Source organism: Colletotrichum acutatum (genome assembly GCF_030867785.1).
Source record: "Colletotrichum acutatum strain CBS 112980 chromosome Unknown BDZ83scaffold_91, whole genome shotgun sequence".
Classification (NCBI taxonomy): domain Eukaryota; kingdom Fungi; phylum Ascomycota; class Sordariomycetes; order Glomerellales; family Glomerellaceae; genus Colletotrichum; species Colletotrichum acutatum.
The window spans coordinates 149134-170827 of record NW_026849085.1 but is presented as its reverse complement, the minus strand read 5'-3'; the positions used below and the strand labels follow the sequence as shown (position 1 = coordinate 170827).

General features: G+C 52.8%; 9 protein-coding genes across 9 annotated transcripts; 7 read left to right on the top strand and 2 right to left on the bottom strand.

The window, feature by feature from the left end:
• The first annotated feature begins 275 nt into the window (after positions 1-275).
• BDZ83DRAFT_631293 (uncharacterized protein) lies at positions 276-624 on the top strand. The gene has a single exon (XM_060508896.1). It carries the CDS (start codon positions 290-292, stop codon positions 566-568), a length of 279 nt encoding a protein of 92 aa, XP_060361787.1. The 5' UTR covers positions 276-289; the 3' UTR covers positions 569-624.
• A 4258-nt stretch (positions 625-4882) lies between these two features.
• Positions 4883-6799, top strand: BDZ83DRAFT_631292 (cytochrome p450 monooxygenase). Its single transcript, XM_060508895.1, has one exon. It carries the CDS (start codon positions 5083-5085, stop codon positions 6679-6681), a length of 1599 nt encoding a protein of 532 aa, XP_060361786.1. The 5' UTR covers positions 4883-5082; the 3' UTR covers positions 6682-6799.
• Positions 6800-7027: 228 nt separating this feature from the next.
• Positions 7028-8638, bottom strand: BDZ83DRAFT_584696 (SPFH domain/Band 7 family protein; the record flags this gene model as incomplete). The annotated part of the gene is made up of 1 exon (XM_060505783.1): positions 7028-8638. The coding sequence occupies one exon, from the start codon at positions 8636-8638 to the stop codon at positions 7028-7030; it is 1611 nt and encodes a 536-aa protein (XP_060361785.1).
• A 1011-nt stretch (positions 8639-9649) lies between these two features.
• On the top strand, positions 9650-10598 carry BDZ83DRAFT_654570 (uncharacterized protein; the record flags this gene model as incomplete). The annotated part of the gene is made up of 2 exons (XM_060510727.1): positions 9650-9760; positions 10257-10598. 2 exons carry the CDS (start codon positions 9650-9652, stop codon positions 10596-10598), a joined length of 453 nt encoding a protein of 150 aa, XP_060361784.1.
• Positions 10599-10732: 134 nt separating this feature from the next.
• BDZ83DRAFT_455718 (uncharacterized protein) lies at positions 10733-12039 on the top strand. Its single transcript, XM_060503190.1, has one exon. The coding sequence runs from the start codon at positions 10950-10952 to the stop codon at positions 11811-11813; it is 864 nt and encodes a 287-aa protein (XP_060361783.1). The 5' UTR covers positions 10733-10949; the 3' UTR covers positions 11814-12039.
• Positions 12040-12266: 227 nt separating this feature from the next.
• BDZ83DRAFT_584730 (short-chain dehydrogenase/reductase) lies at positions 12267-13259 on the top strand (the record flags this gene model as incomplete). Its single annotated transcript, XM_060505789.1, has 1 exon — positions 12267-13259. One exon carries the CDS (start codon positions 12267-12269, stop codon positions 13257-13259), a length of 993 nt encoding a protein of 330 aa, XP_060361782.1.
• Positions 13260-14541: 1282 nt separating this feature from the next.
• Positions 14542-15899, top strand: BDZ83DRAFT_551033 (uncharacterized protein; the record flags this gene model as incomplete). Its single annotated transcript, XM_060503490.1, has 7 exons — positions 14542-14671; positions 14728-14912; positions 14977-15013; positions 15077-15144; positions 15209-15591; positions 15658-15728; positions 15805-15899. Coding segments are annotated over 7 exons (969 nt in total), but the record flags the coding sequence as incomplete, so codon positions are not given.
• A 499-nt stretch (positions 15900-16398) lies between these two features.
• Positions 16399-18331, bottom strand: BDZ83DRAFT_455712 (FAD dependent oxidoreductase). Its single transcript, XM_060503189.1, has 2 exons — positions 17979-18331; positions 16399-17921 (listed from the first exon to the last, which is right to left on the bottom strand). Exons 1-2 carry the CDS (start codon positions 18154-18156, stop codon positions 16600-16602), a joined length of 1500 nt encoding a protein of 499 aa, XP_060361780.1. The 5' UTR covers positions 18157-18331; the 3' UTR covers positions 16399-16599.
• An 833-nt stretch (positions 18332-19164) lies between these two features.
• BDZ83DRAFT_455647 (putative sugar transporter) lies at positions 19165-21476 on the top strand. The gene is made up of 4 exons (XM_060503188.1): positions 19165-19632; positions 19698-20792; positions 20848-21199; positions 21254-21476. The coding sequence occupies exons 1-4, from the start codon at positions 19494-19496 to the stop codon at positions 21324-21326; spliced, it is 1659 nt and encodes a 552-aa protein (XP_060361779.1). The 5' UTR covers positions 19165-19493; the 3' UTR covers positions 21327-21476.
• The last annotated feature ends 218 nt before the right edge of the window (positions 21477-21694 follow it).

The following is a 21694-nucleotide window of genomic DNA, read 5'->3' as shown; positions in this document are numbered from 1 at the left end:
ACGGGTGCATGTTTAGTGCACAGAAGAGCACCGACGGCAAACTCAGCTACCATCGAGTGGGTCAAACATTTTGTATGTTCTGGACACTAGCTTGTTTCTCGACATATCTGACACGTTTTCCGAAGCGACCTTTGGCGGTACTCAGTGGTGGGAGCAAGAGGTCAATAAGTTCATGAAGTCGTACGTGGAGAAGACTACTAAGCGCGCTCTACCACCTCGACTACGATCAGAACTTCTCGAATCATTCCAGCGAAAGATTGTGAATTTCAAAGGAAGCGAGGTTGAGCCGATGTACTTCACCTGTCCGAACCCTGACGACGAGCAACAAATATGCAGCGTGAATATTTCACTAAATGAATCCAAGAGCTGTTTTTGGAGGGCTATGGGAGAGCCTCTGAAGCTTGCTGAAAGGAAAATCGCTGAAGCAGTGTCTCTCAACGCCCATGTCAAAGTTGTTCTGTCAGGGGGCAGTGGTAAGAACTCTGCTGTCCAAGCTCGGCTCAACATGGCCTGCCGGCGGTACGGGTTGTCGGAGCCATCCACGATGTACACACCGAAGGACGAGTGAGTAACATGTTAATAGCTCGACTCAGAACTGCGAGCACGGCAATGCTGATATCCAACGGCAGTTCATGGAACATTTGCCGAGGGGTAGCACTTGCGACAGCAAACACGATGTCTGTACGAGAGTCAATAGCAAAGGGTGCCGCGTTTGGATTCCAACGAGGAAGTCTCTCCAAAAGGCCAAATGAATCTGGAGGCCAGTGGGAAGAAGAGATCGAGGTTTCATTGGACTTAGTAAGTTGTTTCGACCTATTTTGCGTCGCTTATCATTTACTCCTTTGTGTGTACTGACAAAACCCATGGACAGGCTGGGCCAAGTCCTTGGAAAAGGTGGTTCAGTGGTAAATCTAGAGTCAGGATTATTTGCGACCCTTTTCTACAGGTTCCTGACAGGAAGAAGTATCTCCGTCTTGCATCCTGCTGCGATGTCATCGAACTTCCCCAACCTCACAAGGGTTATTGGCTGTTCGAGCTCGAGTTTGAAGGTGCTGGTGATGAACGATCCTTTGTCATTCAAAGGCATTACATGGGTCATGGCGGAAAAAGAATCATCCGCAGTATGCCTACGTTGAGGTTACCATTGTACTACGATCCGTCCTACTGCTGCTGCTTGATTGACACAGAGGTAGACGATGAAGGCTTCGGTCTCCTGGTGACGAAAGACGGAGACATTGTGGCCTGCCCAGAAAAGCCTGTACAAAGTGATCTTGAGCGCGAAGAGCTACGTAACTCCGATGAGATTGAAAATCCTCGAAAGCGGAAGCGAGTAGTCTTACCAAAACACAGCGCAGCCATTAACAAGCTATCAGGTCTTGGTTCCAAACCATCCGGTCATCTTCCGGAGCTCAAGCCAACGGACCGCTTGCCAAACTCCAAAATAGTGCCGGGTGCTACTCATTTCAAGAGGTCTGCAGTTGGACTTCGCACTGTTGGTCACGTCCGTGGAATAGAGGAGGTGTCAAGCAGCGGAAGCGATGATTCTATCATAGCGGTGGCGTATGATACTGGCTTCGTCCAGCAGGCTTCTTCTTCTGGGAGACGTGTGATGAAACAGGCTATTTGGAGCGACACATCCAATTTCGACTCTGAGACTTAAAGTTGGCAGTTGGATTCGGGTTGACAAAGTCGGGATTTCATGCTTTTCTCCTCTTTTCGATAGCTTACTCGGACCGGAAATACACATTCTTAGCTACTTAAGAGCCATTTACGACCGCTCCCGTGATTTGATCGACAGATCTGTCTTTTGCGTCATACGGTGATCCGACTAATCACTATGTAGGCTCAATCAGAGCGCAGGCACATGGACTTATGAGAGATCTATGTAATTCAGGCAAATCGTTGATCATCAGGTAAAATGAATTTAGACAGTAAGAAGGAGGATCGAGGAAAATACGATAGCCTCACATAGGTATTGGTCGGGGGCTCTTTCTAGTGACAGTGAATAAACTATAGCTGGGCTCGCCACTCAAGAATGTATTCGGCTTCGAAGAGGTCACAAAGGAACAACTCCATTTGGGGCATGTGTAGATCTAGGCCGCCATTCACAACAGGGACCCCTCGCCATCTTTACCAGTACCTTCGGCCGTCAAAGCTCTGTTGTTCGACACATCAATCGTCTGTATAGGCCACTAACTCTGCGCTTGCGAGTCACCACCATTCCTGGGATTCCTCGGCGACAGGTGATGCAATCACGAGAATGGAGCTTGAGACCTGTTGCAACCTTTGCTGTCGCCTCGTGCTTGTCGGCTGCGCTTGATGCAGCTGGTCTAGACTTCTCAAAGACCTCACTACTATGCCTTCGGCCTCTTAGTATTACGATGTGCAGACATAGATCCGGGTGACGCCAGGGCTAGAATAATAACGAATCGCACTTATTGACGGAGAAGACTACCTCCTACAGATACCTTGGTGGGGAACTCCTCATCGCGAGCCCTCATACTTTTTTACGTCCCTATCTTCTCATATGATTGACGACGTTACCAAATAATTCGTCATTGCTCCAGAAGCTCTCTGGGATAGCAGGTTTGTATGGCTCCTCGTTATCTGCGGTGATGAGGGATGGGGCGAGATTACCTATGTATTTGAGGCAAACCCCCGACCCCCTATTCCGCCAGTTTCCCCTCCCCCTAAAAACGGGATCATTTGGCCGCAACACCATGACGTGGGAGAGACAGATGAAGTTTGTGAAATTTGGTCCCTCAAATCTCCAACCATTGGTTCCGGGTACTCACTCTATGTCTCAATGCCGCCTCCGCCCTCCGCACCTTAAGCCCCTCTGCTAACGCAGCGTACATTACCTACTCTTGGTATTCCATGGATAGTTTGCCCCGATCTAATCAGCTGGATGCCCAAAAGACGATGGACTCGCTCTTGAAGGCTATGTGCCTGGAAACGCGTCGCAAAGAGGCATCTATCCGGGCAACGTACCATGAGGTATGAGCTCGCGATAGCAGAATGCGTGCCAATCAATGCAGCCCTCTCCCCAGCGACAACTTTGAAAGTCAAGCCGCTCTCCTGGAAAGGTGAAATACTGTCAGATCATTCAATGGGAAGGGCGGGGGGATGCTATGATCGAAGTGAACATCAAGGTTCTCTTGTCATTGTGTCATCAAGAAGGTATGCCTTGCCAACCCCTCCGCACCATCTTTTCGGCCCGAGCACTCGCCGGGAGGGCGCACATCTCTTCCATACATGTAGCTCTCCAGTCAGCAGCGCGAATTGATTACGCGCACTGCAACCCCTTTCATATTGAGCCTCTTTCATTGTCCTCGTTGTATCAAGCTCCAAAAGCGAGTATGGACAAAGCGTGGGTGTTGTCTTGTGCAGGCCGGTATATCCCTTCTGCCATTATGCCAAACCTCGTATCTGCTCTAATAAGCGATCTGTTGTTGCCGAAGCAAAACTTTATCTACGTATCGAGATGTAGGTGGGAAAACATAACATGGAAAGGATACAGAAGAGGAGAAACCGTCTAGTTGCCAGGGTGCCCCGTGGTACGCTCTCCCGAAATATTGCTTGAATTCTAGAAGTGGGACGCAGTGAAGGGTCTTCAGCCTTCAGATACTTTTTGATTCAGCATGTCATTGCCTTGCTGGTTCTCTTATTAGTTTTCTTGCTCGCACCGGAGGCCCCCAACGTGTCATTATCTATATGATAGTTTGGAGGTGTACTCATCCCAGCTCACCGTTAGGCGTCTGAGGCATGGAAACTGCCGCTCCCTTTTCCATTTCACTGCCTTCCGCACTTATACTCAATCCAAAACTTCCCTTGACAGTGGAAGAGCCACACACTAGAGAAAGGCCATGGGGGCTGCCTGAGGAGTCGGTATCACCGGGTTGAGAGGACCGTAGTAATCTTTTGTCAAACCAACGGCCAGCGATTCGCTCCATTGGGCAAAAGGAATGCGCGAAATCTCACGTCTTCAGTTCCAGCATGTCGGCATGATTCGCATGATGGCGGGAAGCTGGCCGTATGATTCTGCCGACACGCGTGCAGCGAGCCCGCCATCTTACGTTCCCGGCACCGTCTCCGATCCGGATCGATTTCCGAATCCCCGTTTGGTAGTGGTGGGTATCCGAGTCAGTCGGCGCCGCGGGTTAAGCGACCGCCGTTGCGGCCCCGACCATTTCTCTCTTACGTGGGCTAGGTGTAACGTGTGTGAGGGGTAGAGCAGAAAATAAAACCACGCGGCTCCGTGTGACTCGGTAGTAGCGAGTTCCCGTCTGCACGTCACTGACTAGATGTGGTTACTCGTGACTCAATCTGAATCTTAGGTAAGATCGTGGGAGACTAGAGATGAACTAACAAGCGGAGGGCCACGTGGGAGGACAAGGTATGCAGATAATATCACATTCGGAATAGGCATGAGTTTCAAGAGGTACGGCCTATTCCACGTCTGAGAAACATTTCACAGTGACGACTTCCGAAATAGCACAAACCTCGCTAAGCGAGAAATATGGAAATACACTTATGGGCGACGGGCCGTAGTGTAAGAGAATTACCATTTTGCCCGGCTCCGGCAAACTCAGGAGCTTGTCGCCGGCTACGGACCCTTTTGCCGGTGGTGACCAGGATGCGACAAACCGTCGTGGGCAGAATTTCCGGCCAGGTTTTTATGAGTGTTGGCTTTGGCGGCTTGTCACCCTCATCCCAAGATTCTCCCATGCACTAACCCGAGTCAAACGGCTTTTTAGTCTGTATTGCTTGACTCTTACTCTTACAACTCGCGGATGACCCGCTGGCAAAATAGATATCCTCATCATTACGTGCTTGAAGGGGAGCTGGCCCCTCCTCCACCTGTCAGCCAAGATGACCACTTTGGGGTTCCTACGTGCTGCATCACAACAAAGTTGGAGTGGCATTACGTTGGCTATCATTGGTGATACTTCTGTATAAGAGTCTCGAGACATCCCCGTCGCCAATACCCTTCTTTCCAGCTTCGGTAGTCCTAGTAAGACTAAGTATACTGGGAGCAGTTACGCTCGCTATATACCTGCAACTGAATATCGGTACCCAACAATGGCCCTATTGCAACTTCTATCCGTGCACAGGACACGGTTTGCCGCAATGCTACTCCTCATCCTCCTCCTCGCCACCGTCACCGTCTACGCCCTACGGACCCGGTGCACGCGCACGCGCCTCCGCAAACTCGGAACCCACCAATACCTCCCGCTCCCGCCCGGTCCCCCCGGCGAACCGATCCTCGGCCACCTCCGCATCATCCCGACCGACAACCCCGAACACGCCTACGCCGCCTGGTCAAAAGAATACCGATCCGACGTACTCTCCTTCAACGTCCTAGGCCAGCCGATCATCGTCCTCAACTCCGTCCGCGCCGCCGTCGACCTGCTCGATAAGCGGGGCGCAAACTACGGCGATCGCCCGCGCTTTGTGCTATTCGAGGAGATGGGCTGGCGCAAGACGCTGACATTTATGCGATGGGGGCCAGAGTTCCGTATGCATCGCAGGATCCTGCAGCGGAGCTTCTCCAAGACGAGTGTGCAGGTGTATCACGAGCTGCAGGAGAGGGAGGCGTTGATTCTGGTGAAGGGAATTTTAAGTAACCCTGAAAGCTGGGAGACGTCGCTGCGGAGGTTTGCGACTGCTATTGTGATGAAGATTGGGTTCGGTGTTAATGTTGAGAGTGATACCGACCCGTATATCCAAATGGCCGCGGATGCATCCTACGCCCTCGGCCATGGAGGGGCGCCGGCCGGGACGCTTGTTGACTACTTCCCTTTTGTGCGGTACCTCCCCGACTGGCTGGTCCGAGACCGATCACTCCGCTTCGCGCGGACCTGGAGCTGGGCGATCCGCCAGATCCACGATGCGCCATACGCCGCTGTGGCTGCCAAGAGGACCCAAGACCGGGAACATAGCCTCGTCAAGACCCTACTGGAGCAGAGGGCAGAGCAGATGGAGTCCGGCATCGTGCCGGAGCTGTCGATAGACGACATCAAGGGTGCTGCGGGGGCAGTCTATGCCGCGGGGCAGGATACGACTTGGTCCACGCTGGTGGTGTTTGTCCTCAACATGGTTCTGCACCCCGAGGTACAGGAAAAAGCGCAGAGGATGCTGGACGAGGTCGTCGGGGGCGAGAGGATGCCTTCTTTCGAGGACCGGCCGAAGCTGCCGTATATCGACTATATCGTCCAGGAGACGCTGCGGTGGTGCCCTGTATCCCCTATCGGTGTCCCGCACCGCTCACTCGAGGATGATGTGTACGATGGCATGTTTATACCAAAGGGGTCGTTCGTGTACGCCAACGCGCGTGCCATGACTCACGATGAGCGGACGTATGCTGATCCTGAGGTGTTTGACCCAGAGAGGTACGTTCCTGTTGAGCGGGGCGGTCGCGGGGAGCCGTTTTCGGTGGGACAGTTTGGGTTTGGGAGGAGGGTTTGTATTGGCAAGCATCTTGCGGAGGCGAGTGTTTGGATTGTGATTGCTTCCATGTTGGCGACGGTCAAGATTGAGAGGGCGAGAGGGCCGAGGGGGGAGGAAATTATACCACGTGTGGAGTTGACGAATGGGCTTACGAGTCACCCGAAGCGATTCCCGTGCCGGATTATACCCAGGATTGCTCGTAGTGCAGAGATGGTTATTTCTGCCACCTAGTAGGTGCACCCTACTGAGGGGTCTTCGGACGGGTGTATTGCGCAATGATTTGCATGCCTAGCAGATCGTCATTGCTGAATGTTGTAAATATTTCTGTTCACGGGGAAAGGAATGGGGGGGAGGGGGGGCAGTGGAATTATGGAATATTATATAGTGTAAAAGACTCAAGGAGATATTTAGTACTAACTATCAAACTAAAAGTACAACTACAGACAAAGGAGATCTATGAAATCGACTATGGCCATCCCTCCTATGGTATCATCAAACTCGTGAATCAGGCATAAGCCACCAACGCCAATCTACCCCAATCATTTAAATGAGTGTCTGTGATATTATCATTGGTCCCTTACTTGGAACCATTGATCTTGCTGCCGTTCTCGCTCTGCATAGCCTGCATACCGGCATTCATCTTGCCAAACTGCCACTCGGGCAGCGTAATCCCAGTCTGCTCGTTGATGGTCGTCATCAGGGGAGGCAGCATCTGGTAGACGTTGCGCATGGTATCGATACCGGAGTTGCCACCACCCTCACCGGAGCCCTGACTGCCCGTGTTCCAGACGCTAATCTTGGGCTGCAGGCCGCGGATGGCCTCGGCGTTGGCCTTTGCGAGCTGGACGTAGGTGCCCTTCTCGATCATGAGGTACTGCAGCAGACCCGCGGGACCACCAAAGGCGGTCGACATCTTTCCGTAGGCGTCCGCCATGGCGGCCATACCCTCGGCCTTCTTGAGCATAATGGCGAGATCGGCCTCGGCGTTGAGCTGGGCAGAGTACTGGTGCGCCTCGGCGTCCTGGCGGGCCTTGTAGGCGTTGGCGTCGGCCGTCTTGGTGGTGCGGTTGAACTCGGCTGAGGTGTGCGCGTCGGCATCCTTTTGCGTCTTGAAGGCCTTTGCCTCGGTCTCGCGCTGGCTCTTCTCAAAGTTGGCCTTGGCGTCGGCCTCGATGGCGTAGGCCTCGGCGTCGGCCTTTTGCTGGCGGGCCTCGCGCTCAATGGTGGCTTTCACGACCTCAGTGGCACGCAGGCGCTCAATCTCGGCGGCGGCGCGCTTGACCTCGACCTCGCGCTTGAGGTCCTCGTCCTTGGACTCGAGGGCGCGGCGGGCCTCGACGCGGGCGATCTCGACGTCCTTGCTGAGGGAGGCCTGGCGGGTGTCGAGGTTGGCCTCGGCGGTGGCGCGCTCGATGTCGCGGTCCGTCTTCTGGACGGCGGTCTCGGCGTTGATCTTTGCAATCTCGCGCTCCTGCTCGCCCTTGCGCTTCGACTCGCCGACGTTACCGCGGAGCTGGGCCTCGGCGACGTCGATCCTGGCCTGGTTGCTGGCGCCCTCATGGGCCTTGCGGGAGAGGGACTCAAAGTAGTTTGAGTTGGGGGCGTCCTTGAGCTCCTTTACGTTTGCGTTGTAGATCTTGAGGCCGAACTGGCTGAGCTCGGACTGGATGTTGCGGAAGATGCGGCGCTTGAAGACCTCGCGCTCGGTGAAGATCTCCTCCATGGTCATGCTGGAGACCAGGACACGGACCTCACCTTCGATGATGCCCTTGACGATGTTCTCGAGGTGGACGAGGGAGCTGGTCTTCTTGTCGGCGGACTCGGCGAGGAGCATGGCGTACTTCATGAGAGCGTCGCCGCGGTCCTCACGGCGGTTGGAGGAAATGTAGCTGTCATCCTCGTCGTGCTGCTGCTGGTCGGGGGTCTCGGAGTGGTGGCTTGATTGATGAGCGGCATTGGCGCCGCGCTGGTTGACGTCGGGACCTACGGTGAAGACGACGGGCAGGAGGAACTGAAGCTTCTCCTTGGTCATGGCCTGGAGGCTCATGGCATAGTCATGGGGGGTGATGCGGAAGCGCATGCAGCGTTGGAAAGGCCAAACCCAGGCGGCCTTTGTGATTTTGACCGTCTTCACGGACATACCCGTGATGGCGAGGTATTCATCGGGGGCGGCGACTCTGTACGACATTTTGGCGGTCTTGTATGGGTAGAAGTGAGTGAGAGTAAGGTATAGATGGAGGTAGGGTTGGAAGAGGTAGAAGAGGCTATGATTTTTTGAGGCGACTGCTTCCCAATGAATCTGTTGTTAGAAGCTTGGGTAGTAGATCAATGGATGTTTGGAGTATACGTTGACGAGTTAGGTTGCTGGTGAGATTGCTAAATTACTTCTCCTGTACTAGACACGGAGACCTGGGGTATCTTGAAGTAGCTCTTTGTTGGTGTGACGCATCACTGCAAATAGGAGGAACGGTCCTATTATATACCTTGGAAACCAACGAGGCAGATCGAAGCTCTACCTTGGCTGTAAGCTCGAAAATGGACTCACATCATGTCACCTACCTTGGCATCTCGGGTAAGGTAGTTCATGGATGGGGCAAACGCCCAGCCAAGCATTGAAGTTAGCGGCGGTAAACGATTGCAGCTAGCGCGTGGCCCATTAATGACCAGGCATTCTCGTTACACGACTTGCCATTCTGGCAGCCTGTTGAAATGAGCCTCGTGGCATGCCTAGTACGGCATAGCATTAATGGTGTGAAGACAATGTGTTGGGCGGTGTCATTGGTAAATGGTCGCCGTCAGAGCATCGTTCTGATGGTGGCGGCAGTGCATATGGTAAGACCTTCACCCTTGGACGGTTGGACCTGAATGTGGAGGAAACGGAGCGAATGGAGTGGCTGAATTGGCCCTTCCGAAAACCGCTTCAGACGGCAAGCACCCGGTTAGTCAGTCCTACCACTCCACGTGACTCCATCGGAACATTTTCGGCCAATCATGGCAGCCCTATGAGCCAGCGGAGTCAGGTGGTGTGGCTCATTTGCGCTAGATTTCTTCTCGAAGCCTGCCGTATATGGGTGCCTAGAATTACCTAATCGCCAAATGTGGCTGATCTGGGGAAATTAAGGTGTCGATCTACTCCACCCCTTCCTATCTGAGGCCCTCCACTTCTTCGCCCGACACCATCGACAACACCCTCACTATTATGGTTTCGCCAGGTCAGACATGCATCAAAAGATGTAGGGACGGAATAACAGAGGTGTGCAGGCCCGGGTCAGATCATCGAGGGTCTAGAAGATACAATGCAGGCACGAAGGTAATGCCTCGTCCACCAGCCCATTCAAACGGCATAGTCTGCTGCTCCAATTCCCGGCACCCCAAGATGATGGCCTGTCGTTCTCGTCACCGAACGCTTACTTTGCTATTGCATGCCAACATATCGTGCGGCTGAAATTGCTATCTTAATCACGCAGTGTCAACAACAAGAAATCACTCACATATCCACGTCAATATCGGAGTCAATTCGACATCCTACGCCCTAGACGATGACCGAGCCTAGGGTCTGATTTTCCCTCATGTCAATCGACGAGCGGGCCTCATTCTCGGTCACCTGTTCCGGGAATGCTGAGCGATGGCGGCGCGCTGGTGTCTCCTTGGCCCCTTGCGATAGGAATCAGCTGCGGCGCAGCACAGCACTTTGGTCGGGCGCATTTTCCCCCTCCTCTTCTTTTCAGCACCTTCGCCAGGCACTCGAAAACGCCTCCGAGAACCCTTGGATCCTGCCATTAGCGTAACCGATGATCGTCGACTAGCCTTTGCAGCGCCTGCTTGTCTTCCTTCACCCAGCCGCAGTGCCGCCTGAACCGACCCCAAGAGACGTTATCCAAGGATCTACAACACCCACGAACCAACTCACAGCCTCATTCCGTCTCTGCCCTTTGACACAACATAACCATACACATTCGCCCCTGCGTACCAGTGATCGCTCGGAGGACCCCGTGACCACCAAACCCGATAATCTCCGCCACCATCCCCGGATTCTGAGTCCGACTGCATGTGTCCGTGCAGGCATTCTCCGTTCCCAAAACTTCAGCCCTGTAGAAGTCGAACTGACGCTCCCATCGGCGTCGGCCGAGAGCACTTTCACTACCTAAGTACTACGGAGTATGTCGAGCCGTGTTCCCACTCTTTCGTCATTGTTGAATCCCCGTCTTGGCACCGAAAGTCGTTGCCTGCCTCTTCTGATCCTCCAGGGTTCAGTCACCGTTGCGGCACGCACCTGATGCCAGAGTCGCCCGAGGCGGTTTTGGCACAAAGAGCTCAGGCTTACTGTTCGACTATCAAGGTCGTTCACTCAGTGACCCACGAACGACGCACTTCCAATCATCTCCCTTGCGACTGCATCAGCCTGACGAGCTCACTTTCACGCAAGTCTCAGTCTGTGTTGCGGAAGCCAAACCACAAAGCATCAATTCAATTCCAAACATACTCAAGGTACTGTCGCTATGTCCAAGTACCCTGATGGAGACGGGGATCTGCCCCCTTCATACAACGAGGCAACGACATCATACCACTCATCATCGTCGCTTAACCCCGACCCATCGGTTTCAGCGACCCTCAACAACCTCTCTTCCCTCCTCCGCGAAACACAAGCTCAACAGACCGCCCGCGACACAGTCACGACGACAACTCTTCTACCACTCCTAACGCCACACATCACGTCACTCTTGACACGCCTAGGGACGACCCCTCATCCAGCGATATTAACTGAGCTCTACCTCGTGCCGGCAGCAGCAGTTGGTTCAGAATGGATCATTGCCTCGGATGCCGACCCTAAGGCGGGACAGGTTGCGGAAGTCATCCGCGTGGAACCGGAGGCCTACCCCGATTCAAAGGGAAGGGGTGACACCAAAGGTCAAAGCACAGGCTCATCCTATGAATTCGACGAATGGGGCCGTTGGGACGAAAACACCAACGCCGGATCGTCTTCATCTAGGGAGGGAGAGTGGTGGTGGAGCGACGAAGGTCTGGCCCGGCGTCTCGCGAAGCGGCTACAGCCGGAGCCGAGGCTTGATCGCACCGTCGTCCGCGCCGTGGTAGAACAGGCGAAAGAGGATAAAAAGGCCGGCCGGTGGGGGCTTTTCAGAGTCGGCACAGATTCGTCGTCGTCGCCTTCGTCGTCCTCATCAGCCCCACCGCCTCCTCGACAGTTTATTAAACCCACGTCCCCTTCCATAACATTCGAGGAAAATGTTTCCATGACGGTGCGTGCGGAGGAAGTTACCTTTCGCCGGGAGAACGAGATGGGAATATGGGAGAGTATGCGTGGGTTTGGGATCGTGGTGAGAGTGAGGATACGAAGGACATGACACCCCAGCGTCCACCAGATCGCCCATGTTGGAAGATTGGCAGGTCCAGAGACAGCTCTCTACCGACTTCGTAGTTCGGACTATTTCTGTCGTCCGCTTCAAACCTAATCGTCCGAACCGCAGCTCATTGCTGACCAACCTCTCGTTACTCTGCCCTGATGAGGGACTCCGGCTGACCAATGGGATGAACCAATGCCAGAAGGATGCATCCCTCTCGTCCGAGATTCGATCGAATTCTGGCTTGTTGACGATGATATACGCGCTACCATCGAACAATTGTATTGTAATGGTATTGAGAGATGTTTGGCAATAATGTCTAGTAGATTATGACTTATAAGACATGTGCCACGTGAGCGCATAATGAAATAATAGAAGTAGGAGTTTAACGATAGCTCAAAGATTGTGAATCACAAATATCTCGACCAGACATCACGCACTCCAAACTCCTCAACCATGGCCTCCATCCAGGCAGTCAACCAATCCAACGCCCTCGTCGCGTCTCTCCCAAAGGGCCTAGTAGCAGTCTTCATCGGCGCAACATCAGGCATCGGCAAAAGCACCCTCCAACACCTCGCCCAACACGCGCGCTCCCCGCACATCTACACCGTCGCGCGCCCTCAAAGCGTTGCTTCCCACGAGACCTTCCTCGCCTCGCTGCGCGCAACCACAAACCCAAATGCCAACTACACCCTCCTCCGTGCAGACCACGCCCTCGTATCCGACATTGACGCCGCCATGGACATCATCCTCCAACAGGAAACAAAAGTCGACATCCTCTTCCTCTCGGCGGGCTTCATCGCCTTTGAAGGACGTCAAAACACCGTAGAAGGGCTGGACCCGTCCATGTCGACGCGGTACTATACCCGTCTCCGCGCCGTACAAAGACTTCTCCCTCTCCTCAATAATGCGACCCGTCCGCGTGTCGTGTCGGTGCTGGCGGCGGGGTTAGAAGGTCCCATGGTCGACGAGGACGACCTCGATCTCCGGAAACCGGGGAATTGGGGGCACTGGCCTGCTTCCGTGCAAGCTACGACCATGGGCACGCTCGCGCTTGAGGTGTTGGCGAGGGAGAACCCCGAGGCGAGTTTCGTGCATTCTATGCCTGGTCCCGTGGCGACGCCCGGGTTGGAGAGGGCGAAGGGGTTTGGGGTTGGGGTTACGGGGGAAAAGGACGTTGAGGAGGCGGGTGCGAGGGGATTGTTCTTGGCGACGAGTGATTTGTATGATTCTCTGGGACGGGAGGGAGTTGTAAAGGTTGCTGGGGGTATTGAGGGTGTTAGGAAGTCTGGCGGTGGTGTGTTTTTGGTTGGTCCGCTAGGGGAGAGGGTGGATAATGAGGAGGTTTTGGGGGGTATGAGGGGGAGAGGGTTGGATGAGAAGGTGTGGAAATTTACTCGGGAGCTATTTGATGATTGTCGAAGTCAAAACAGGGAGCTCCGATCATGAATAGACTCTGATACGGTTAAAAGCCTCTTGAAGGCTCACTACTCCATCAACTATGAGTAGCGAGAGGACAAAGATATCCTTGCGGAATAGCGACAGTACTTAGATACGTACTCTCATCAAGGAGAACAGCTAATCATATGTTAATCTAACCTTGTTGTTTTTTGATTAATAAAATTAGATGAGAGTAAACTTGAAGAAAACTAGATAACAATTATCACAAAGCGGGGATCCAAGTGGAAGACATATATAGTAGAAAGTGGCTTGATTCCTCTAAGTGAGGGACCCTTAAGGGGTCGTATCTAAATACCGTACGAAGTGGGCAGTCATCTCGTGGTAAGCGGTATCGTACGGCAGTATATGGGCAGCGCCACATGTGGCGTTGCGACAATAATCATATTTATCACTATATTGTAGTTGATGGGAAAGAGTCGTAGTTATTTCGGGGCCGCGTGGTGCTGCTGGAGTGATAAACCCGGGAGTCGGACCCAGCCCCGGCCCGATCTTAGGGTCAAGCGACAGCGAAGTATAATTGTAGAATTGCAATCACCAGCTTGCTTGATTCCATCGCACAAAAGGCCATGGCAATCCAGATAAGCTCATGACTGAGCCCTTCAGTAGATCGCGAAAAAGATCTGGCTGGACCGCCTATTCGTGCACTGAGAGGTCTAGACCGAAACCGGCTTCCGATTGGAGTCGATCTGCCAGCTTTCTTTCAGCAATTGGGGTACTAAATAGAAAGCCTTCTTTGTAGTCATTCTGCGCCACTCATATCGAGGTTGACGCAAATGGCATCGGAGTGTCAGCGGCGCGGAGTTGAATCACCCCAAAGCCAATAATGCACTGCCACCGCGGCTTCGAGGACAACTTGGCCGCTCATCTAAGCGGGCCGAAGGAATCGTACATACGAGCATCCCTCTCAATCAAATCTTTCTTCCATTGAGGGAATTTCGTCATTTGATGCAAAACTAAAATCGAACCACACTCTCCAGACCAAGAGGTAAATCGTGGTCGTTACCAATTGAGAAGCCCGCGAGAAAAACAAGCAAACATCCAGACGACGAACGACCCTATACCGAAAGGAAAACGACCGCAGATATTCCAGTGACGATTTTCCAATTTCGCAGTCATGTTTTGGGCACGGCTGGCGCCGCCATTACTGCTGCTCTGCCTCGGTAACCTGACGAACGCATCCAATCTGGGCGACCTTCCACCATGCGCAGTGAGCATATATCGCACAAAGTCTTCTTTAAGATGAAGCCTTGCTAACACCCGACAGGTACCTTGCCTACTTGACGCCATTCCAAAGTCAGCGTGCGCTTCCGGTGATCAAACGTGTCTCTGCCATGACACTTCATACATCAATCTAGTCGAGACATGCGTTAGAGCGAATTGTTCAGTCAAAAATGCCCTGGGTCAGTGGATCAACGTTCGAAGTACCTACGTGGCACATTGCTAATCATATCCCCAGTCACGAAGAACATCACACAGACAGAATGTGGCTTTCCGGTCGAGGACGACTTCGCGGCCGTCAAGATCATTCGCCTGGTCCTGTTCTTCACACTCCCCACCTTCGCTATTATCATCCGCATGGTAGTGAAAATCGCCCGGATATCATCCTGGGGACATGATGATAGTACCATTTTACTGACATACGTACGTTACGCCCCCTAGATTGAACGAGTATGGGAATGAAGAAAAGTCTAACTCTTGAATCCAGATCATAATGTTTGGCTTTATACCGGTGAATTATATCGGTAAGAACATTCCTACACGTAGCTAAAAGAGGTTTTAGAACTAATGTGGCATTTACTTTGAAGCTGAACGTAACGGTGCTGGGCGAGATATATGGAGTCTCACCTTTGACCAAATCGACATTTACTTCCTGGTAATTAACTTCTGTCGAAAGCCAAAGAATCATTGGACGGAAACGTAACGCTGACTGGCTCTAGACCTTTTACATTGGTCAGCTACTCTACGTATTTACACTGACGCTGATCAAATGCTCCATACTGTTCATGTACCTCCGAATCTTCCCCGGCGAGAAGTTCCGCCGGGTCTTGTGGGTAACGCTAGCTGTCACCGCGGGGCTCGGGACGGGCTCTGTGTTCCTAGTAGCATTCCAGTGTCAGCCCGTGGGCATGGCATGGAAACAATGGACCGGGGAGGAGAATAGTCACTGTGTACCGGTACCGCCGCTTGGCGTGGTCCACGGGGCGGTCAATATCATCCTGGACGTCTGGATGCTCATTCTACCGGCATCTCAGGTGCTTTTCTTGAACATGAAACCACGAAAGAAGTGGGCGGTGATGTTCATGTTCAGTCTCGGCCTATTGTGAGCACTGTTCCTCCAATGGCATCTTCATCTCTGACATACGACTGACTCCTTTACTACGATCAGCCTCACAATCTCCAGCGGCATACGACTGAGGGCGGTTCTGAGGTACACGACCGCGTCGACCAATCCAACTAGTGAGTAGAGTTTCAAATTAACGGAAAGAAGAATTCTGTTTGGCATGCTACTCTCAGCGGAACTAACCATCTCTAGTCGATGCAATGCCTGTCGCCGTGTGGTCAGACATAGAGCTTGACGTGGGCGTTTTCACGACTTGCATCCCAAATACTTGGCAATTCGTCCGCCGCTTTATTCTCAAAGATCCTAAACGAGTGGAGAAGTTGAGCTCAAACAATGCTCAGAACCAAAATCTCGAGGAGTATCCACAGAAGTCGCCGGCACCGGCGTCGACGGAGGTCGGGGAGGAGGAGCTAAGATGATGCCAAGGCACAGCTTAGGAGGCTCAGTGTGGTTCGCGGGTAATTCTTTACGCGGACGTGGTCTACTTCGAAGACATTCGTCAATTTGTAGAAGGCAATAGAAGATAGATACTTTCAATTGAGGTTTCTGCCGAAGCTTCGTGTCTTGCGCGTTGTCTAGATGCATCTGACTTGCAGTAAGATCTGGTGAACTGAGGCATAGTCGAATTTATCAGGACTAATGTAGCTCATGCAGGACGGACAGCCCGAAGAAACCCGGATCGAACCTTCACAACAGTAGATCATGGCATACGATGAAAGAAGCAAACTAGTAGGACGACAGCTGTTCTTGGCAGCTAGTCGGAGAGCACCTCCGACGCTACGGTCATACTAGCCGAACCTCAGCTGAGAGTCGCGTACACCTGAATGTCTTCCGTTCTACAGCTAGCTGTAGGTCGACGTTAGGGCTGAACCAAAAGTTGAACCACAGGAGAAATACCGAGATTCCGGTGTGTGTTTATTTGAATGATACAGTAATTGAGGCTCCTAACACCTAGGGACTAAGAGATGCCAAGACCTAGCCTTGATCCTATAGCCTAGATTTTAAACTACCAGATACCTCTATCTCAGCCGCCAAAGGCACGTTGCCGAGAGCTGTCGGGCCCTTGCTTCCTTCCATTAAGACATTATACGGTTTCTCCTGCTTTCCAATTTGTCTCCACTTCCAAAGTTTTGGTGGAATCTGGTCTTGGCCCTTTTTTTCCACTGCATCTACAACCCAGTTGCCAATATTCGGAAGATACTTGAACGCGTGTCCACTGCCGCCAGTCGCAACCATGAGTGACTCCTCGGTGTCGGGAACATGGTCAATCACAAAATGGTTGTCATAGCTGTCCGTATACCAACAGACTCTAGTGAAAGAAATATCGATGCCCTCGGCGCCTAGCTCCGGGAGATTCTCTGCCAAAAACAAGCGCAAAACTTTCAGAGCTTGCTGGGGAATCGTCGTCAAGCGTTCGTTACTGTCTTCGTTGGGGTCGCCAGGCGCCGATGCGGTTGACCACCGCGTTACAGGTACGCTGCGTTCCTTGCCATCAGCTTGCGTGACGGGGTTTGTGTATTTGGTCCCGCGATAGCCGATCTTCAGCCAGCCGTTCTCATCTCTGGGGAACCCGTATAGACCACCCTCAGCGCCGTCCCGTACCTTGTAAGTGAAGGTTGGGAAGTTTCCGGGCGCGAAACGAGTAAACAGCGGCGATTCGCGCGGGATCTTGAGCAGCACTACTGATCCTGCTGTAGTCTCACACAGGCCGTCTAGGGCTGGGAGTAAGGAGGGTGTCCAGCCTCCACACGCCAGAATAGTCAGCTTCCCATGATGTGTCTTACCGTCTCGGGTTTTGATCCCGACAACCTTCTGGCCTTCATAAATCAACGAGACAAGAGCACCAGCTTGCGAATCTAACACAAACTTGACGCCTTGGCTTGCAGCCTTATGTAGCGCAAAACGACAGGCCTTGTCAGCCACGGCCATGCCTCCCGTCGTGTCGAGAACGCCGGCCGCATTGAGACCTCTTTGCAAACGTCGGAACGGGTCCATCCCGAATGACCATCCTTTTTCAGTAGCGATTTTTTGATGTTCCTCATCAATGGTGATCAGCTGAGTATTTCGATGCCCTGCTGCCTCCATGTTATCAACAGTGTCCTGCTCGAATTGCGGCAAGGTTGCTGAGTCTGAGAGTGATAGGTTGCCGTTATTGACAAACACGCGGTCGTTGGTGGTTAGGCCGGGTGGGACTGTCTTCCCGGTTACCAGCTCCTCGTTCCAAGCAGTCCAGCCCTCTAGCGCCTCGATGGTCAAGCCCTGGTACTCTGTTTGTGCGCCATAAGCAGATCTGATGATTTTGTTCATGTCTGGAACGTACGTTAGCCTTGTGCCAACAGCACTAGAGGAGCGATAAAGTTTGTTACCTGCAGAGGCTCCATCGGCGCCTTCAAAATACGAATACAGACTTTCGTGGTAGGGCTGTTTGTCATAGACGGTGACGTTCTGGTATCCCCGGCGAGACAGGTGCAACGCGGTGCTGAGGCCAAAGATGCCGGCCCCAACGATGATGACCGCATCGTCCTTATTAGGTGAGCGTGCCATGGTTTTGGGCTGCGCTACTGCATATACCGGTATGGCTCAGCAGAGTTGAAGAAGAAATGCAGAAGCTCTGCTCGGGAGTTTTGGCCCCAAGATGTTCCAGAAACTCTGGCCAGGTCACGGAGAGGAGTCCGAAGGAATTGTTCGTGCTCCGGTAGCGTGCTGCTAAACTTTGGGCGGCGAGGGGTCGACAACCGAAAGATGGAAACACCAGCTTTCTCGAACGGCGTTTAACGGCCTTTTTCTCTTGGATCGAGCAAACTAGTCGAACGCCGACAGGCCGAATGGTATGATCTTCGGCAAACGCCGTGGCAACGTTGCTGGCCGGGTCGGAGCTAGAAGAAAGTGCGGGAGCTAAAGTCGCTGCGTCGCCTGGATGGAGGAGCAATAGTCTGAACTAAACGAGTCTACAACTACGACGAAGTTTCTGAGAGCCTTGTGACTTGTGACAGATGTGAATGATATCACACTGACAATGATTGGCAATTTGACAGGAGTAGGATATAGAACATTCAAATTGATACCAACAACTGCGCAGCCAATCCAACCCTAGTCGCCGTCGCTATCAAAGATACATTGTCCCTCAACGGAGCATTGTTCCTGCCGGGCGCCCCACGGGCCCTCCCCCACCGCGCGGTCTTGGGTCCGGTCCCGGCAGCTGATAACGTCCTAGGCTCTTAGTCTGCGTTGCTCGACGACCCCGCTCTCGTCATTTCGCAGTGTGCCGCAGACATGGACACCCTTGCTCGGATTGTCCCGGATAACGATCCAGGGCTGTGGTAGGCAAGCTACTGCAAGTCCCGGTGACTGTCAAGCTACCTTAGCCTGATACGGATTACGCTAAAGGGGGGTTCAAGGAAGAATCCTATCTCAAAGAGCTGCTTGATCATGAGCCGTAGGGACGAACGGACTGGAAACCCCCGTCCATAGGTGTCTACCCCGGATCTTGAGCTTGCACAGACAACGACCCTGCCGATTGGGACTCCTTGGTCAGCAAGCGAGGCATGCTCGAGGGAGGGTAGGGGTTGAGCCAGACCGGACGTCTCTTTTTCGCATCTTGGCTCTGATAACGTCCAGCTCACGCGTAACGAGCCATCAGACATGCAATCAGGTTGACATATAGATATCCATTGGGCAACCTCCCTGTCCGATGCTATATCGCAAGACCGACCCATCGACACAATACGCGATTCCTTTGGTTCATCTAAACTCACACTTGTCGCCAAAGGTTTCATCTGCTCACTACAACACGGTCGGGTTCTCGTGCCGATCATCCAGACGGTGCGATTCGCCGGACCATTACTCGAACTCGAGAAGAGCAACGCGTCGTCCTCCGTAAGATGGGTGTCAAACAAGTCTTCACGGAGTCGACCTTCGCCAAGTACATCACGGCAATCAGGGAGTCGCCTCGAGAACTCATCTCGAACCGAAAGCTCTTGCTCACCGCAGCCCTCTATGCCACGAGTGGCATCCCCATCAGTAAGAGGATTTCATCCATCATTGATGGCATATTCAAGATGTGCCGGCTAACATGGTCAACCTAGCATGGGATCAAGGCTCGTCCTCAGTGGTGCCGTCGCTTCCCGGGTTTCAGAAGGACTTTGGAATTACCTCGGCGACGAACCCAACCCAAGTCTCCAACTTCATCTCTTTCGTTTATATCGGGGCTGGCATCGGCGCCGGCCTTTCCTTCTTCCTCAATGACCGCATCGGACGGATGTGGTCTTACCGTCTCTACATGACCATCTGGATCATCGGACAAATCATCGCGACCGTGTCGATGGGTAATATCGGCGCCCTCTACTTTGCTCGCATCGTCTCGGGCATGGGTATTGGTGCTCTTACAGTCACGGGACCTGTCAGCATCGTAGAGATCGCCCCTACCGAGATCCGCGGTCTCCTGGCCGTTTGGTTCAGCGTTGCTATGTTGCTGTCATTGACTGTGTCGGTCTTCATCGTCTATGCCTGCTTCATCCATGTCGCGGTCGGAAGACTCCAGTATCAGATCGTCTTCTTCTCTCCAACTATCGTTATGGTCATCCTCATCGCGGCAAGTTTTTTGCTTTATGAAAGTCCTCGCTGGCTGTTCATTGCCAGACGGGACGACGAGGCGATCCAAAATCTGACGGCTCTCCGAGGGCTGCCTGTCGATCACCCCCGCGTGGCAACCGAGATCGAAGACATCAAGGACCAGATTGCCAAAGAGGAAGAGAAATTCGGACGCAACCCTGGCTTCATCGTGTTGGTAAAGGATGCCTTCCTGGTCCCCTCCAACCTGCGTCGTGTGCAGCAGGCCGTTCTGTCGTACGCTCTCGCTCAACTTTCCGGAGCAAACAGCGTCACGTCTTACCTCGTTCCCATCCTGAGCATGCTGGGACTAGGTGGTGGTACTGCCCGTAGCTTGTTCCTCAGCGGCATGTACAGCATGGCCAAATTCTTCTTCACTCTGATTGCCAGCTTCTTCTTCATTGATGCCCTCGGTCGCCGTCGCAGTCTTTTCACGGGTATCACTATCCAGATGATTTCTGATCTATACATTGGTGTCTTTATCAAGTATCGTCAGGAGGGTAATGTTGCACCGGGATCTAGCGAAGCCGCTATCGCCGCTGTGTTTATCCACGGATTCGGATACGCTGTCGGTGAGTAACGTCAAAATTCGTGTCATGGCATAGAGATTCACTAATACTTCTACAGGCCTCCTCGTCCTACCCTACGTCTTCGGTGCCGAGCTATGGCCTAACCACCTTCGCTCCTTCGGCAGCGCCTTTGCACAGTTCTTCCACTGGCTGTTCTTCTTCGGCGTCAACAAGGGTATGCCTTCGCTGCTCAGCCAAACTCACAACTGGGGCGCTTTCATCTTCTTCGCGGGATGGTGTTTCCTGTCGTTGATCTACGTCTACTGCGTTGTCCCTGAAACATCTCTCCAGAGCCTGGAACAACTGGACGAGCTCTTCAAGGGACCATGGTGGAACGTCAGCCGCAGAGCCAAGCAACTGAAGCAGCAAGCCCGGGAGCAGGAGGCAATCATCGACGCTCAAGAGTCAGTGTTAGTATCCTCACTTCACAAATTTTAGCCAGAGGCTAACGTGCATCTGTGTAGAAGCGATCAGAACAGTGAGCCCGAATCTAGCATTGAGAAGAACGGCGCGCGTGCGGTCAGCCAAAAGGTCTGATCAGATGCGTTGATACAGCCCGGCTTGGAGGTACCATCATACCGGGCGTGATGAAGCCATCTTCAAATTGCGTTTATAGCAGGCTGCGGGCTTTTCTACAGTGACTAGATCTTACGTTAACAGCATTGAATTGATAAAGTAATGTTTGAGTCATCGTCTGTATTCTCATAAGAAGTCAGAGGGCCTTTGGCAATAAGATGTGTCCCATTCAACTTCCATCTTCATTTCGTCGAAAAGATGTGCACTCTCTAGGAAGATGCGGTCTGTATGTTTTTACTCCAAAAGCTTGCTCTTATGTTATTACTCTAGATATCCATGCCGGAACCGACTGCAAGAAACATGGATCAGTCGCATTGGAGACATAGCAT